Source organism: Mchenga conophoros, linkage group LG15, assembly GCF_057382185.1.
Source record: "Mchenga conophoros isolate Kocher_MC1m ecotype Shallow Benthic linkage group LG15, M_conophoros_male_GT1.1, whole genome shotgun sequence".
Classification (NCBI taxonomy): domain Eukaryota; kingdom Metazoa; phylum Chordata; class Actinopteri; order Cichliformes; family Cichlidae; genus Mchenga; species Mchenga conophoros.
In genome coordinates, this window is record NC_140540.1 from 21,404,122 (window position 1) to 21,422,765 (window position 18,644).

Here is an 18,644-nt window from a genome sequence, read left to right on the forward strand (position 1 = left end):
AGTTCAGCGTCCTTAACTGAGTTTGCTGAGATGTAGCTCTTGGGTTTCTCTGACCTCAACTCCTGACAAGAATGGCAACTATCTTGAATGTTTTACACGTACAGTATGAATAATCTTTCTCACTGCAGAATGGTCAACTAAATTGTTTGAAAATGACCTTATACTGTAACCCTTCTCAGACTGATGGTTAGCAACAGTTGCTTCTCTAAGGTCACTGATGTCCATCCTCTGTGGCATTGTGTTAACACACAACTGAATCCTCCAGACCAGCAAACTGTCAAAGCTTTGGCTTTTATAGAGGTGCTCACAATTAGCAGCAAATACTTACCCTGTTAGCTTCTATGGAAGCACGCTCCTGTATTCTTGGGTTAATTTCTGTTAAATAAAAGATGACACTCTGTAATATGTTTGTGTTGTTCAGACCTGTTAAGTTTCTTTCAGCTGTGGAATGGTGAGATTTCTTTACCTGTAAAGAATGACTCATATCTAGAAAAAAAAAAAAAAAAAAAGCATGTGTAGTATACACACGGGGCAGTGTAAAAGTCATAAAACACAAAAGACGCAGCAAGTTCTCAAGCTGTTTTATTCCTTTTAGTCTTTAGACAGCAGCCCACTCTCAAATATGTTTTTAAAGGAACTTAAGCAACAAACGTATAATTTTCCCAAAGCAGTTGCAAATTATAAGAGCTGATTAAACAAACTACTACAGTGAAAAAGCACTCCACACACTAACAATTCTTAATGCTGTGCAGGATTTCACTGCTCTCTGACAAGATTTCATTTTAAACACCACCTTTTCAGGATGCATGAAATTACTCAGCATTTCATCATTGATTATGTGTCGCAGAACTTTTTTTGGACTACACCTTTTTCAAAAGATTTTTTCAAAAGACTGTGAAGAGTCTTTACTGGCTTTCAAAGTTTATGTTGTGTCAGAGGGTGACATCTGGCAGGTACTGATCCTTAAAAAAAAATCATCAGATAAATGTGGACTATAATCCGATGTAAAAAAAAAAAAAAAAGTCCATAAAATATGTCAAATGGTAGGAATTTAACCATCTGAAACACAAAACTTTTTGCATTAGTGAATATTCTCTTTCAAATCGATCCATTGCGGCATCCTTGCAGACAGATCAGAGATATTTCTCGGCTGTTTTTGGCTGTCTAGGCCTTCGTCTTGATTCCCATCGGACACGCGACACCTGTGCCTCCCAGTCCACAGTATCCATCGGGGTTTTTGCTCAGGTACTGTTGATGGTAGTCCTCAGCATAGTAGAACTGCTTGGCCTCAGCAATTTCTGTGGTGATGGAACCGTGACCTGCCTGTGTTAGTACCTAAAAGACAGAGGGGAAAAAAGAAAAGAAAAAAATCACAAATTACTGGACAGGTCATTATGAAATGAAAATGAATATGTCTGTGAAGATATGAGCAGTCCAAGGCTAATCCACATCCTGCCCAAACTGATGGATCCAAATCAGTTTGTGATCGTTTCTTGAAAACAGCAAAGTGATCTCTGCCGGTTTTCTTTCTTTTTTTTTAAAAAAAAGACAAAACAGACAAAACAGAACCACTTGTACAACTGAGTGGTTTCCAAATCTTCCACCTTGAGGCAGCTTTTATCTGACCCAAACACTTACTTTAATTCATTACTTTTTGGTTAATTTATTTTAAATAGTATATCTATAAATCATGTTCTTACTGACACTCCTTCAAACAGACTGGGGATGTTAACTCGGCCTTCAAACTTGGTGCACCTTTTGTTGGGTGGCGTTAAACGACACTAACGTGGTACTAGGGGAGCTAAAGAGGAACTTAGAAACCAAAAGTCCTTTCTGAAAGAAACTTTGCCTGCTTCAAAAGAGCAGTGAAGACAAACAACAGGCAGAGAGACGAGGTGACGGAGAACATCCTGCAAAGGAAAAAAAAAGTTTGTAATGCTCAAGAGTGCCTTTATCTGACCATGCAAACAAAAAAGCATATCTTTCTAGCTGCTCAAGAGTTATTTTCTGCAGATATGAAAACTTGTGTACTCAGAGACTTTGGTTTGCCCTTTTGTGTGACATGGAAACAAACAAGTTGAAATTCACTGAAATAATCTCATATTAGCAGTGCAAATCATATACAGTACATTACCCCAGAGACACAATTCAGTTCAGCAAAAACAGATATGGTGACAATCACACACTGACTCTAATAAATTCGACTGGATTTATAAAATAAGTTAGAGTCATCAGGTTCCTCAAACTCAGGAGGGATAGATGCTGAGACTGAGTTTCCCACCATTCATCAATAAAAATATTCTTGTTAGTCTGCACCGAACCAATTTAACTGCAAGAATGATTTGACTTTGAGCAGAACTCATCTTATCAAGGTTGTTTTCTGCAGGTACTTATTAGCATCTTGTCTCTCTCGAATGTGTTTATTCAGCTCCAGGTGGGGCGGTACCTACAAAACAGACAATGCGCTCACACGCATTCAGTGTGTAATCATTTGGTGATGACACCCTCTCCTCCTTGTGATAAAAATTACTCAACCAGATGGCGTGTGGGTTAAATAAAAGACAGAGAAACGGTAGGCATGAAGACGATGAAACTTTTGCTTCTGATGGAGGGATGTGTGTGTGTGTTTTTAGCATGTGCACAGACATCATGAGGCTTTTTATTGGATCGCACCCTACGGTAGATGTTGGGAGACATAAATTTGGCAGAACATTTACAGGTTTAGCCTTTTATCTGCAGAGCTGCTGTTATTCTTCCTGACATGAAAGCTGCTAAAAGGAATACAAACCCAGAGCCCCTGTAGCCACTGCACTAGGTTTATGCTAATTAACCTAAATAATCATAAAACAGAGCAATTTTTCATGGTTCAACTCGGGATCTTCACGAAGGCTGGATTTGGTTTATTTATGTCAAACTCCCTCCATGTTTATTTGGTTAAAATTTTATTTGAAAGCCACACAATGAGGTTAATTATTTAAGCACTCAGTGCTTCAGAACATTCTGAGCAGCTACTCCAATGGAAACATACTATAATCCACAGTTTGATTATATGCTCCATATCCTGTGATTTTATGGCTTATGTGGCTTTTTCTACTTGATAATGTTATAAACACAGTGAAATAAAAACACAAATCTTTTAAAAAATCTGTATTTTCTGACATTTGTAATTAATGATATTCAATGAAAAAATGCGACAGTAAAATGTTTTACTCTTGATAGTTTTATTGCTAATATAACATCTAGTCCTTTTACTGAATATTATATTTCTTATTTAAGTACCATGAGCTTCACAGACATATTGATACTTATTGGAAAATAAAGCACTTTGATTCAACATCATGTAACTACACGCTTCATCAGTGTTTAGCTTGGCGATTGCATCCATCGTCCTTCCCTGCTTTTATTCCCCCATGCAGTGTTTTTGTCATTAGCCAAAGACCCAAAGGCCTCAAATAGGTGACCTGGACCTGAAGCACAGCAGGGTCCTTCTGCTCTGGTCTGAATGCAGTTTCATTGATACTGGGCCTTGACAAGCAACAGCCAGAGTGTAATGGTACAAGATTGGTTTAAATGATTGGGTTACAGTTCCTGAAAGCCATCAATTTATTCTGATTCAGGTTAGTTTGGGCCTTTAAAACCAGGAATTAGAAAAAAAAACTCATCCCAAAGAAATTCCCAATGACATTTGTGTTTGATAAATTGAAGTCTAGCCTTTAACATTTTGTCATGCGTCTCTTTTTATGTGCTTAGATGAGGAGGGTAGGTTTTCATTAGCCTTGACCCTTTACTGCCAAGTGTATTACATTTGCATACATTTTTAACCTCTTAGCTGTAAAAGGCTGGTGGGGTATTGTTGTCACCCGGCTGGTGGGTGGGCAGGAAGTGTGGACACCCAAATTTGTGAATGCAATAACTCAAGAATGAGGTGAAGGGATGTCACCTGGAATTTTCAAATTCATGTGTCCATCTAGTAGGTTGCTGACGGGTAGCCCTCAGGAATTTATACTGTTAGTACCATACAAACAAGCAATACTGCAGATAGTAATTAATGGCTATCTCCAAGGCCGTCTTACAGGGTTCTTCGGGATGATTTCCAAAGCAGCTGCCAGTTTTATATCACTTGGTAGGAGTCATGTTCCATGTTTTTGAATATGGTTCAGTAAAAAGGTTGTCCATCAACTTGATTTTCATTTTCGGGAAGAAAAAGCAAAACAGGGATAAACTGGCACTCGTGTAGCTCTTTTCTAGGCCACATCAACAGCGAGTTTAGAATCCCAATATACCCAACAAGCATGTCTTTGGGAGGAATCACCACACAGGCACAGGCAGAGCATGCAAATTCCACACTGAACTTTCCAAATAAGGGTTTAAACTCAGAATCTTCTTGCTGGAAGGCAACAGTACTACTCAGTAACCCACCATCACACCCAAATGAAAACCAGATCCAGGTGGTAAGCAGACATTGTGTTGGTATAGCAAAACAAAAGCATCTACTATTTAATGTACTACGTGGTGGTATATGTGCATTAAAATACTTCTCCTTTCAAGTTTCTCCCTGCAGGATACATTCACGGTGCATTCAATTCCATGAATGCTGGAAAAACCAGCATGCTCACAGACTCTACAGCTTGAGATCTCTCATCACGACCACATGACCTTCAGGTTTGTTTGTGCAAGCGGTCAGAAAGGGATTGGCTTAAAAATAGCAGCTGCAAAGGCATCTGCCTGGACACAAGATTACTTTGAATGTGAAATCAGCCAAATTCAAATCAGGTAAGGTTTATGATTTTATGGACATAGTGTCATGACTTTTTTTTTTTATCACATATCTTATATGAGAGAAAATAAAGAAAAACACAATAGTTCATTTAATAGGTCCTTAAGGACTATTCTTTCTAGCAGCTTCTGTCTGAATGGATATATTGGTGCGCTGACATCTACCAGTCGATTACTTTGATGATATGGCAAATAGGTATAATGTGAAGCCCCTGTTTGGACTGCACTTCCAGTTTGAACACAAAGAACTCTTTGGGGAAATACTAAAAAGTTCTCACTTTATTTTTAGTACAAAAACAATCAAACTAAAGCTGCAATTTCACACATTGGTGCCTCTAATACTTAGTGAGAGGTAATTGTTTGCAAACCATTTTAACTTCATTGACGTCAGCACTCGGCAGTTGTTGAAGAAAATGTCAGCAAACATACCCAGAGGGTTTAAGCAGCTTTTATAGCAAAAAACAAAACAAAAACAAAGACACAAAAGATGTGACGCCGGCAAGTTCTGCTCTTAATGCAGTTTGCTCACTGCTGTTTGATTCATTGCTTCCTGTGAAGATTCCCCACCATGACTGCACTGACACCACAATTTAATTTGAGTAAGAAGGGTGGAGGTATAGCACAGCAGCAGTTAGTCAGAACGGGATTCTCTTTTCTGCTGCAGCCATTCGTGATTCAGGCTGGTGAGCTGGATTCACAAGTACAGTAGGCAGGTTTATTTTTAGAAGCTTGTAATTATCTTTTGAGTGTTTATAGTTATGTCATATCAAACATAACATAAGATATATAGGGGTGGGATTCACCACACGATATCGACAGATTGTCTCTGACTGTTTGCTGTCTGATGCTCTCCAGTTTATTTTCTTGCTGTGACTTTCTTCTTTTCTACAGCAAGCTAGTTCAGTTTTCTTCACATTACTGTCACTCATGTGATAAGAGTCACCACAAGGAGTCATGACACAGTCGCTCTGGTCAGTTAAACTGGTGAGATACAAACTAAAAATATCAGTATTTGCTGTCAGTGAAACCAGAGTTTTATGGATAGATTCTACATCAGTATATGCCCCAAAATACGCTTTCATTGACTCCTTTGAAAATCATTTATTTCCCAAGTAATTTGTGACAAAATAACTAGCTGCCTCTCTATCCTATCATTCATACGAACTCAAACTCCACCATCTTGAACTGCAATAAGCACTGGTAGTCCTTGTTCTGCCCTGCATGAACCAGATCTCCACCTGCTCCCGGTTCTTCCAGTTTGGAGCAGACCTCTAAAGCAGAACAAGGACTACCATTGCCAGATGAAGTCCCAGATGGTGGAGTTGGAGTACATCTGACTGCAGGACGAGAACCTCTCTGGGAGAGCAGCTGAATAAAACTGAGCAATCTGCCCAGTGAACCAGCCAGCAGAGAAAAAAACAGAAAGGAAGTGTTATCAGCATCAGAACTTTCAAAATAAGACTACTAAATGAATCGTGAATGGCGTTATTCTTTCACACAGAAGGGGAAAAAAGACTAAAAGAATAATATTAAGTAAGCTATCAAGTATACTTGGTGGGGAAAGACAGGCTCAAGTAAAACCATATTTTGTCACACCTGTACTTACATATATGGATGCATCAAGCTGCAGATTCGGGAAAGTCTGGTTCTTTTACAGTAACCCCAAATATCCTGATTTTAAATCTCAGCCACGTTCAGAAATAAAGGAATTACCTTGAATCAGCAAGTGGAGATCTTGGAATTGTTATTTTACTTACCGAGTGTGAGATTGTATCTCGGCGCCTACAGTAGAATTACAAACACCAAGTGGATTAAAAGCTCTGGCAGCTATCAGCCTCTCAAACTATGTTTTGTTTCTAACACTGCTTCTGTTCTCCACAGGAACAATGTGCACATCAATATTCATGAGTGACTTGCATTGACCATTGGTTGTGGGAGTGTAGTGGGCGGACTATGTGTGAACATTTTGAAGTTGATTGTGATCTGTAAAGGGAGCTGTGTGCTCACAGTTCCATAAATTCGATTTTTTTTTAGGTTCTGACATTTTTTTCAGGAATTCTTACCATGACTTGGCCGTGAGACATGACTGACTGCTGACCGATCACAGTCTGACGTCTTTCGTGACCTTTGTTAAGTGATTGGGAAAGTGTTGCCAGGACAAATGATTCTGTATATGAATATGCAGAATCTGTAGGCAAGAGGCAAATGTTTTGTTCCAGAAGCTTTAAGGGTTGTGTTTGTAGTGGAAGTACTATTGACCAGTTGCCTTTGAGCAGGCTTTGGTCGACTGCTGGCAAACAATCTGTGTTTAGATAACAAGACAGATGGCATTTTCCAAGATGCATCTGACAACTATTGGCTATCGAATGACAATGATTTAGCTTTTAATTATTTATCTGCATTTGTAAACAATGACCAGTGGGTGGAAATGGAAATCTTGGCCCAGATATCTGCTGGCTACACCGGAAACTCTGAAAAATTGGCTTCAGCCGAGGGTGACCAGGTGTCCCACTTTATATACAGCATTTTTATTCTTTATCCAACTGCCGAAGGTAAACAAACGCCTCATTAGAAATGTGTGGCTCAAAAAGAGAAGTGTTGATATATGTGGGGATGATGAATGCATCCCTGCTGAAACCCAAACAGAACAGCACAACAAATAACAGATAACAACGTTAACAGTTACTGTGATAGAAAAAGGGATGAACAAATGTAAAAGGACAACACGACCACGTTTCCCCTGAAGTTTCATTCATTCTTGAACACATTAGGAAATTTGCAATCAGATAACTGTTGAATGGAATTGATGCAAAAGACTTTTAAGTGTCAAGTTTTAGTAATCCTCCCACATTTTACCATACAAATATACTCTTTGACAATATCTCAGCCAGCAGCACGGCCCCCCAGAGTGGGCAAGATAAACTACATGAAACAGGAGGAAAACACGGTGGGTGACAGACGGAGCATGATGCCGGCTACTTTCCAGACTTAGTTAAATGGTAACTAAGTCTGGAAAGTTCATTTTTAAGGTGCTTTTCAAAGACATGTAGTCACAAAGCACTGTGCAACAAAACAAACAAACGTCATTAAAGAACCACAAAGAGAAACAAGACAATGAAAACCACCCTGGGGTCCAGTTGGTTCATGTCCTTGCTTTTTGTTGATGTTGTTATATTAATGTTATATATTATTAATTTTGATTTTTGTACTGACACTGTGATACACTACACACTGCAAAACAATTAGCGTTCACATTTAACTCACATGGTAACAATGGTGCTTATGGCTCTTTTTCTGAGCTGGTGTAAGAGCTGTCACTCATACTCTGCTATGGAGACCAGTTGAAAAAGAGAGTCGCTGTTTGTTGTGCGAAAGCGCCGATCAACTATGGGGTTACAAGACAATCCTCCCGTGTGATCTCTGTGGTGAATCTGAACTGTTTGCGATGCAATCTTATCAATAAGTGTGTATATATTTATGTATGCATATATTTATGTGAAATCTTTTTGTAACCATGGTAACATGGTAACCATGAGTTTCAGCACGTCACAACCAGACAGTCAAAAACAGTCAAAGCTGGAGTCTGCTGTGTCTGAATTCTGCACTCAAACTGCTTTACATCATCTCCCTGGTATTATTATAACCTGTGGTTTATGTGGGGTCAAATAATACTAATAGAGCTCACAATGAATCATTTCTGTATGAGTTATTTGCAAAACCAAATACATTAGGGGCTTTAAAGTGCAACGAAACCTGAAGCCAATAACCAGATTTTCATTTCTCCACATCAGGTCTTAATGATGCTCGATGACAAACTGTCTAATCAGTGCTACCTGTAAGGCTGTGTGGCTTCCTGTTTACCTCTTGCCTGCTTTGTTAAAATTAAAAATGTTTCCACACATGCACTGCAACCCTGAACTACGCAAGACATTTTCTGAAGGCGCTGTATGTCAACCTGAATCATTTTAGAATCACATTGACACACTTATGTGTGTAATATCACATTACCATGAGCAGAGTAGGAATGTAGTCAGCTGAAATAGTGAGAATTATGGGGGGGAAATGACTTGATCTTTAAGTAAATATAAAATGATAAGATAAGACAAATCTTTATTAACATAGTAGCTTTTTGAAATTTGTACAATTTCCAGCACAGTCAATCATCAAACTATCAGAGTGAACATTGACAGATTTATATGTTTATATAATTTTGTGATAACAGACCTTATCAGCCACTGAAGAATGTATGTTAAAAACATCTTCTGGAATTGTCCATCATGTTTTCAACAAATGAAGCAACAGACAGTTGCATTTTTAGACTTTTTACAGGTTTTGATTACAGTAAAACACCTTACAGTGAATATTAAGGATGCACGGCACCATGAGCTACTTTACAACTTCTGCCAGTTTCAGATGACGAATGACGAAATGAGCATCTGTGGAGAATTTCGAGCAGCCGCTAACTCTGATAGAAGTCACCATCAACCACCACAACCAGCTGTTTCTTATGCGAGCTCGGAAGTTTCTGTTGTGGTTTAACTACACTTCGAACATCTGTTTTCGTTTTCATTCGGAAATGGGTGCTATTGAGGGAATTGTAAATATCATAACTGATCAATCAGCATGCATTAGGCAGAATGCTGGTGTTTTATACGCAAAGCTGGCTTCACTGTAAGAAAAACTAAATGGGCATGAGGTTGTTTTATTTCAAATCAGAAACACTTATATTGTAATTATGAAAACTCAAATAAAATATGGGCTATTTTCTGTAGAAACATGTAAATAATTACTTTAGCCATTTAGCTCCATTTACTCCTACTCATTGAGCATGGGCTCTATAGCTCTATAGCACCCCCTGCTGAACCCCAAATGGGATTAATGGAAGTGTAATGGCTCTCCTAGAATGGCTCTGGTTAGACAAAGCAATCACCATCAGATGAGGATGAGGTCAACATGTCCTGCTTCCTGCACACTTCACGTAAACCATGGACGATATCCTTTTTGTGCTCCATGAGAGGAAGATAAACCTCATAAAGACCTAAATCTCCTTCTAAGTAACCTTCTATCATGACTCATTGTGATATGTTCTTTTCATGATCTGCTGGTTGAATTTTTTTAAAGTCGCTTTTCAAGCCAACTGTGATTATTTAACACGCACACACACAAAAAGGTAAGCTTTCATCTGAGATAATAAACACTGGTTACTGGACAAAAATATGCATGCTAACAATAACTCGAGGAGGAAACCTGTAATACCCAAAATGTCTGCATTCTCCATTATGCTGCTGTAGTGGCATCTTTAACTGTGTTTCATTGCATTTGTTTGTGCTGGTCCTGCTGCTGTTAGCAGCCTGCTATAAATGCATAATTCACATCCATTAATTTGCATGTCAGAGAAGTAGATTGCTCATTTGGAATGCAAATACCTTGACTGCTCTGGTAAAGCAGGAAAACGTGAACAACACTGATAAGCACCCATGAAACAGAGAGAGGAATGAAAAAAGGTGAAGCTGGCATGTTAAAAGAACTAGAAAGGGATTTCATAGACAAAGAAGAAATGGAAAGAAAAGGAAATAGGAAAGGGGAAAACAGCTATTTTGTGTTCAGAAGTGGATATATGAATGTTCATGAAAAGAAAATGTAGCCAGAGAGGTGCATCAAGAGAGAAAGAGGTGCCAGAACAATGAGTACAAACTGCTTTAGCACCCATGCTTGCACCCACAGTCCGAGCACACATTATTACATAAAGCGAGCATGCAAGTGTGCGCGGGTACACACACACACACACACCACTTCCACCTGCCATTTTAGACGCAGTGCACACCCTAATGATGGGTAGGAGGCAAGAAAAGAAAGGGGAGGCTCCTTTCATGCTTTCAACCACCAGCCGCCTGCAAGGTAATTTACTGCAGTGCTGTTGTACCTTACACACACATATATACACACCAAATTCCCCAATCACTCTCTGTGTGAACAATACAATCAAGCCAGGCGGCGAAGCGAAAGTAGTCAATACCCTGACACCAAATTAACCAGATTCTTTCTTCTCTTTTAACCCTCTCATCTCTCTTTATCACCAGTCCTGGCCTAAACTTTATCTCCGCATTGCTCTCCCCTCTACATTTTTTATACTTGCACGTGTAGAATAAGGCAATAAACATTCAGTTTGTGTCTGAAAGGCACGTCCTGGGAAATTCCTCAGTGCTGTGATGCAGTTTGCATTCTCGCTTTGTTTGAAAGAAGAGAGAAAAAGTAGGCGGTTGGCGTGAGCATCCACAGCCACTGTGGATGCAGAGACAAAGACTTTAACAAGATTTTTTTTTTTTTGGTGGGGGGGGGGGCATAAATTCATAAATATTTTAAAGACAGCACTGTACCATTGCGTGCCAATTTAATGCACAGAGGTAAACACTGGAATACGATGCATCTACTATCTCAAAATGAGGAGGGGGGAAAAAGACACTAAATAATTCAAATTTAGCCTGATTTTTGGCAGGGGAATCCTTAAACTTAAAACTGTTGCAGCTTTATGTAAAACATTACATATGGAGGACTGCAGACCCAATATCTAACCTTCAGTGTATGTATACGTGTGTGTGCGTTATTTTGCAACTAAAGGGATTTTCGTGGAGGACAGATTTAAGACCCAGATGGTTTGGCATGGAGTCTGTTTGCTATAGGCCAACTGCTTGCACACACACACACACACGCACGCACACACAGATGGGAGAGGTGGGGTGGCCAATCTGGTGAGAAAAAAAATGAGAGAGGAAACAAAACCTAAAAGAGATTTTTATAGAGGAATCTATCCATCCATCAAATGTCTCTGTAATTACTCGACAATGTAAATGGAGGGAGGAAGTAGAAAATAATATAAAAATGCTATTAATAAGACATATTATTAAAACAGGGCTTTTTGAGAGCCTAAGAAATACTTCACATAATGAAATAAAATACAGGAAACAATAACCTGAAACATATATTACAGGGCAGGTGAAGTTTAAGTTTAATATCAACATTGAGTATAGTCTTGGATGTGTAAGGAGTTCTGAAGGAATTGGGGAAAGCCATGATGAAAAGTCACAACAGGTCTTGTGCTTAGTGCTGCAGCAGAGAGAAATTTCCCACCCAGCAAAAGCGTGTCTATAAAGGACAACTTTGTTAACATCTGGTTCAAACTAAAGGGTGAAAAAACATCGTCTCCCAATGACACATATGAAATATCTGCCTCCTCAACACTTCTGCAAAATCATGTGACAGCCAGCACGACCTAACGCACATTCTTGTTGCTGTGAAGTAACAGTGCTAACCACTGCACCACCATGCCACCTCAGCATCTGAGAACAAGAGCTTTTCAGTGTCACAGAGGCTCAAACAGGTAAGTTCACCATGCAAGACACAGAAACGTAATCCTATGAGAAACATAATTTATATCTATATATATGTAAATGGTGAAACCAAATGTTTTCTTAAAAATATATTCCTGGCTGGGATGTTGTGTGGCTGTCTGATTTTAACCATTTCACAGTCAAATAAAATGTCAATCCAAATGGTTAATTTTTTAAATCCAAAGATGTCTAAAACACATTTACATTTTTGGAAGAAGCGGGTGCTGAGAAAAAGGTCACACAGCAACAGATAAGAAAGAGCTTCTGGACATAAGTGGAGTGTGTAACACATTAATGCCGTGGCAGACGGCTACATTTTGATATATCTGTGTATTAGTGGAAGTGTTGGCATCGAGGTTTTTGTTTCCCGCCTTGCCAGGTGGGGGTTGTATTTATTCACACACAAGTTTGCAAACCTATGTTTGAGCATTCGAAACAAAGAAGTTAGCTTGGGAATAAAACAAGGAGACCTCACCATAGTTTTATCTCTTTTAACAAGGACATGCCCATTGTATTAGATCTGCAAGGAAAAATGCATCATATACATATTATCTTGAATGCAATTGTGTAATATCGAAGAGGGAGTCACATTAAACCACAGCCAACTGCATTTTCCCACTGGTTCTGCATCCCTCTGGAATCCATGAAATATTAGGATCTAAAACTTGTGTTTATAACATCTGGCATACAACAAATCTTACATGTGTGAAATATCCATAAGCTGCTCTAGTGATTCTGTTTGACTCGAGTGAATATTTGCAATAATGTGCTAAAAGCCTGCAGGCAAACAAGTCACCATCTACCTGTTTGTCACTCACCTACAATGTCTGTCCATTGTTAAAAATGGTGACTCAATTTCCACAAAATAAATAAATAAAAAGTGGGCTGGCTGGGTCTTCAGCCCATAATAAGATTTTTTTTTCTCTAGTGGAAAACCACTTGACAAAAACTTCATTTCATTTTGTTATGTGCCTCCAGCCTCACTCCAGCAAATGTTTTGATGAAAGTTGAACCATTTTCCACTCATATCTGGATCAATTTGCATCCTGCCCAGTAAAATCCTCATTTAACTGAATCTTTGCAACGACTCTGTTATCTTATTCAACACACACTGACTGTACAGAATGGTAAGGAAATACATAGTGATCACATTTTGATTTATTATTCAAATGGACACAAAAATGTTTTTATTGCACCGTCGTGTAAAAACAACACTAATTTCTGCTTTTGAAAAACTATACAGCCGGTAAGTTCACTATGTTCCTGAAGCCTTTGTTACTCACCATGTTTATTGTATACATAACTTTGGTGACTGGTTAGTGATTTCAATGTGTCCTTGGTTAACCTCGCTGGCCATAAAGCCAAAGCATTTCCAAACAACTGATGACGATCTGCTTTGAGGGACAAACTCGCCGCCTCTTGTCGTTCCAGACATTTGAGTTTTGTTGTATATCTGTTGTTTGATGTCGTGTTCCTGATTGCGGAAACTTTATGCTGCAGGATGCAGGGAACCACTGTGGTTAACACGTTAGATCTGCAGTCTATTGGCAGAGCATGCATTTTGAATATTACTCGATCGTGTTCACTTAATTGTGGAAAGCCAAAGTCTTGATCAAGATTCAAATTCAATTAATCGTACGGCCCAAGTGTGCCTGTCTCTTGCAGCCCTGTCTCGTCTTGTCCAGCTGCATTTTATCAGCCTGCTACACAAAAATCTAAATCAGTTATTAATTTATATGCAATTATTTTTTCTTTCTTATAGATCCCGTGTTTTTCAGCTAAGTGTCTGAAGATATGTGACAGCAATACTGTCAATTCTGCCCTTTTATCAGCCCTTACAGACATTAAATAGGTTTACTTTACAGTGGGGCAAAAAAGTATTTAGTCAGCCACCGATTGTGCAAGTTCCCCCACCTAAAATGATGACAGAGGTCAGTAATTTGCACCAGAGGTACACTTCAACTGTGAGAGACAGAATGTGAAAAAAAAATCCATGAATCCACATGGTAGGATTTGTAAAGAATTTATTCGTAAATCAGGGTGGAAAATAAGTATTTGGTCAATAACAAAAATACAACTCAATACTTTGTAACATAACCTTTGTTGGCAATAACAGAGGTCAAACGTTTACTATAGGTCTTTACCAGGTTTGCACACACAGTAGCTGGTATTTTGGCCCATTCCTCCATGCAGATCTTCTTGAGAGCAGTGATGTTTTGGGGCTGTCGCCGAGCAACACGGACTTTCAACTCCCGCCACAGATTTTCTATGGGGTTGAGGTCTGGAGACTGGCTAGGCCACTCCAGGACTTTCAAATGCTTCTTACGGAGCCACTCCTTTGTTGCCCGGGCGGTGTGTTTTGGATCATTGTCATGTTGGAAGACCCAGCCTCGTTTCATCTTCAAAGTTCTCACTGATGGAAGGAGGTTTTGGCTCAAAATCTCACGATACATGGCCCCATTCATTCTGTCCTTAACACGGATCAGTCGTCCTGTCCCCTTGGCAGAAAAACAGCCCCATAGCATGATGTTTCCACCCCCATGCTTCACAGTAGGTATGGTGTTCTTGGGATGCAACTCAGTATTCTTCTTCCTCCAAACACGACGAGTTGCGTTTATACCAAAAAGTTCTACTTTGGTTTCATCTGACCACATGACATTCTCCCAATCCTCTGCTGTATCATCCATGTGCTCTCTGGCAAACTTCAGACGGGCCTGGACATGCACTGGCTTCAGCAGCGGAACACGTCTGGCACTGCGGGATTTGATTCCCTGCCGTTGTAGTGTGTTACTGATGGTGACCTTTGTTACTTTGGTCCCAGCTCTCTGCAGGTCATTCACCAGGTCCCCCCGTGTGGTTCTGGGATCTTTGCTCACCGTTCTCATGATCATTTTGACCCCACGGGATGAGATCTTGCGTGGAGCCCCAGATCGAGGGAGATTATCAGTGGTCTTGTATGTCTTCCATTTTCTGATGATTGCTCCCACAGTTGATTTTTTCACACCAAGCTGCTTGCCTATTGTAGATTCACTCTTCCCAGTCTGGTGCAGGTCTACAATACTTTTCCTGGTGTCCTTCGAAAGCTCTTTGGTCTTGGCCATGGCGGAGTTTGGAGTCTGACTGTTTGAGGCTGTGGACAGGTGTCTTTTATACAGATGATGAGTTCAAACAGGTGCCATTCATACAGGTAACGAGTGGGGGACAGAAAAGCTTCTTACAGAAGACGTTACAGGTCTGTGAGAGCCAGAGATTTTCCTTGTTTGAGGTGACCAAATACTTATTTTCCACCCTGATTTACGAATAAATTCTTTACAAATCCTACCATGTGAATTCATGGATTTTTTTTTCACATTCTGTCTCTCACAGTTGAAGTGTACCTCTGGTGCAAATTACTGACCTCTGTCATCATTTTAAGTGGGGGAACTTGCACAATCGGTGGCTGACTAAATACTTTTTTGCCCCACTGTACTTTGTTATGACCTCGAATTCCAGCGTTCACCTAATGGGACTCAACTCCTAACATTTAAACTCAGCGCTCTGTGAAACAAAACATTAATTTAAAAGAAAAAAAATTCTATCAGTTGACAACCTCTTACATTTGTTTTCAGCTCAGCAAGCTTCAACTATTACTCCAGTTAATGCTAAATGTCCAGTAAATATAACACAAGATACATTTTATGATTATCTTCAACTCAAGATGCTTTTGGGGAAAAGCTGCCTAAGAAAACTGGTACAAACACAATTTCTGACATGAAACAATAAAGACAATCACATTGGCCTTCTCTGTGTATGGACGAAGCTTAACTTCGGGACAATTTAGTATCATTACATGTCCATTAGTTGATGTTTTTCAGTTGTTATGGTAAGAGTAGGGTTCATCCCCCACCTCTCACCATGTTCCCAATCCACTCTGATGTCTTAGGCTCTCTACTGGGTTGTTGTTAATGAATGCTCCCACATTATTACTTCTCCCTTCTGCTGGACGAGCTGTTTTTGATATTCATGTTACACGCACAAAGCCACAGCATAACCAGAACCATTATGAAACCCCAACGACTGCACTCCATTCAGCCCATTCAAGTGCTTGATTCTGAGACAAATTCTGCTGAGAGAAAAAAAAAAAAGGTTTCCGAAAGAAAAGGAAGGGCAAACAGGGTGAAAAAAGGCCTTTAATGAAGACCAGACTACACTAGAATAGAATAGAGTAGAATAAAGTAACCTCTTCTTCGTCAGTTTCCATGGCAACAAGCCCTTTGGTGGGATGGTGGTGGAGAAGCCTCAGCAGGAGCGTTTGAGAGAGGCAGCGTGTGAACATCTTCTGTGTGTGCAGACTTTAAAAGCATATGGAAATATATGGAGAATGCTGCATGTACACACCGACAGGTCCATTATGTTTCAGTATTCACACACTGTAGTCAAAAGTCTCTGATACAGACGGCAAGAAAGAGGGCTGAGAAGCAGAGGGGGATGCTGGTAAATGGAAGTTAGTAACAAGGAGGAAGAAAAAAGAATCCAAATGGAGGATGAGGAGACAAAGGGTGCGCTTACATGGATGCAGGGCTTTACTGGCTTTACATCATATGCTGGAGGGTTTCTTTTAATGAATGCATAAAAAATTGAAATGTTTCTGTTTCTTCATATCTGTGCAGGAATACGAATACAAATGGTTAATCTGACTAGTTTGTGTTGATCTCAGCCACAATCCCGGCAGATCAGCTCATTTCAGTGCAAGCACACAGCAGCTGACAACTCATGGCTGATGAGACGCTTCTACACATCCAGTTATCAAATCTCACATATACCATGTTGCTTAAGCTGTTACTATAGTTATTATGCATCTGCAATCCTCTTTGCAACCCACTTCAACAAACATTCTGACATAATCAGTGTTATATATAGCCATTGATCTGCCATTGATCTGCTCTGTCTGCCTTTGGCTTTCCATGGAAGCACATGGAAGGAGAACAAGCTAACAGAGACTTGAGACTTGAGCATTGTGGGCATGAGAAGTAGAGTAGTTTTTATATAGACAACCAGAGGAGTCACCACCTGCTGACCATAAGACCATTTAAGACTTTTACTTTTAGTTCCAGATATGCTTGAAATAAAGTCTGTTGTTTCACTTTACATATTGGGAAACGGGCCTCTAGTCACTATCTATCCCATATTTATGGGATGTCTCTCCGTGCAGCCTTTTTCATCATTTAGCATATTTGGGTTTTTTTCAAATCCAGAATAAAGGCTTCTGAAATCAGCATATGATGTTTAAAGGCAAAGAGACAAAAACAAGGCATTTAAAATCACCCAGTCATAAAAACAAATGACAGATATATTCGTGTACCTTCTGGTATTGCTCTTTGGAGGCCAGAGCTTCCTCAAGCTGCTGCTTTGTGTAGGTGTAGATGGCAGAGCGGTATGTCGTCCCAATATCGTTCCCCTGACGCATCCCTGCACAAAAACAGACACGCAAAAAAAAACAGACCAAAAAAATAAATACAAAAATCAAGATTTGACGATTTCAGCTGACGCGAGGTGCCGTTGTCCTCAGTTCTTGGCAGAGGGAACGTCACATCATCTGAAAACAACAGCTGACAACATTTCCAAAAATATGACTTGTCTGTCTTGGTGGAACTGAATGCTGTTTTTGACTGATTTGATCATCTCGCCGTGCATCCTTTCATCATTTAACTGTCATCTTGTCAGCCTGTCGACAACCGCGTCTGGTTAACTCAAAGGTTTCTAATGATGGCAATGTGTGTGGGTCAATCTGTGACGCACACGCAGGTGCAGACATTTATGTTCCAATGTGACTGAAGATATTTCATCCACCTACTGACAGCAAATATCATCAGCTTTACCTGCACCTGCGCTGCTGACATTGGCATGCATAACAAATCTAAATCAGTACATTAAATGTTTTTATCAGGAAGTTTTATGTGAAGGGATTGCCTAAACATGTTATGCCTCTCATTCAAAGCAGCAGCAGACAAAAAATGACATGTTTCAAACTAATTCAAACTAATGCTGGAGCAGCTTTTTCAGGACCCTGTGGCTCTGAAGGGTCTCGTTTATTTAGACGTGACTCACAGTTGCAGCCAGTACAAAGATAACAGATGCATTCAAAAACATATTATAGAAATTATAGAGTTACAGAAATATAAAGGAACAAGCCTGTATACATGGAAATGTGACTCCTAAAGTGCATTTACATGAGTTATTTTAACATTTAGACCCTTCTGCCAAAACGACAGGATAAAGTTAATAGTAAATAATTAAATGTGATGATAATAACAAAAAAAACAAGAGGGATGTTAGATTATCAAGGAGACTGCTGTGTCTCTATAAACAGCAACACTGAGGACCACATAAAGCAAGCATGGAAAAACACCAGCTGCAGCAGCTCCCATTTTTCTCTCAATAAGATGAGGATCATTACAGAAATATGACCTTTTACACGCTTCATTACTTTTCAGTATGCTG

General features: G+C 39.6%; 1 protein-coding gene across 2 annotated transcripts in view; it reads right to left on the reverse strand.

The window, feature by feature from the left end:
* Positions 1-566: 566 nt before the first annotated feature.
* The window catches only part of msraa (methionine sulfoxide reductase Aa), a 58,879-nt gene continuing 40,801 nt past the window's right edge, over positions 567-18,644 (reverse strand). For both annotated transcript variants that reach the window (XM_085246089.1, XM_085246087.1), the window contains exons 5-6: positions 17,506-17,612; positions 567-1,335 (exon numbers count right to left, since the gene is read on the reverse strand). In XM_085246089.1, the coding sequence (XP_085102215.1) occupies positions 1,165-1,335; positions 17,506-17,612 (278 nt within the window). In that variant the 3' untranslated portion in view covers positions 567-1,164. The remainder of the gene's footprint in view (positions 1,336-17,505; positions 17,613-18,644) is intronic.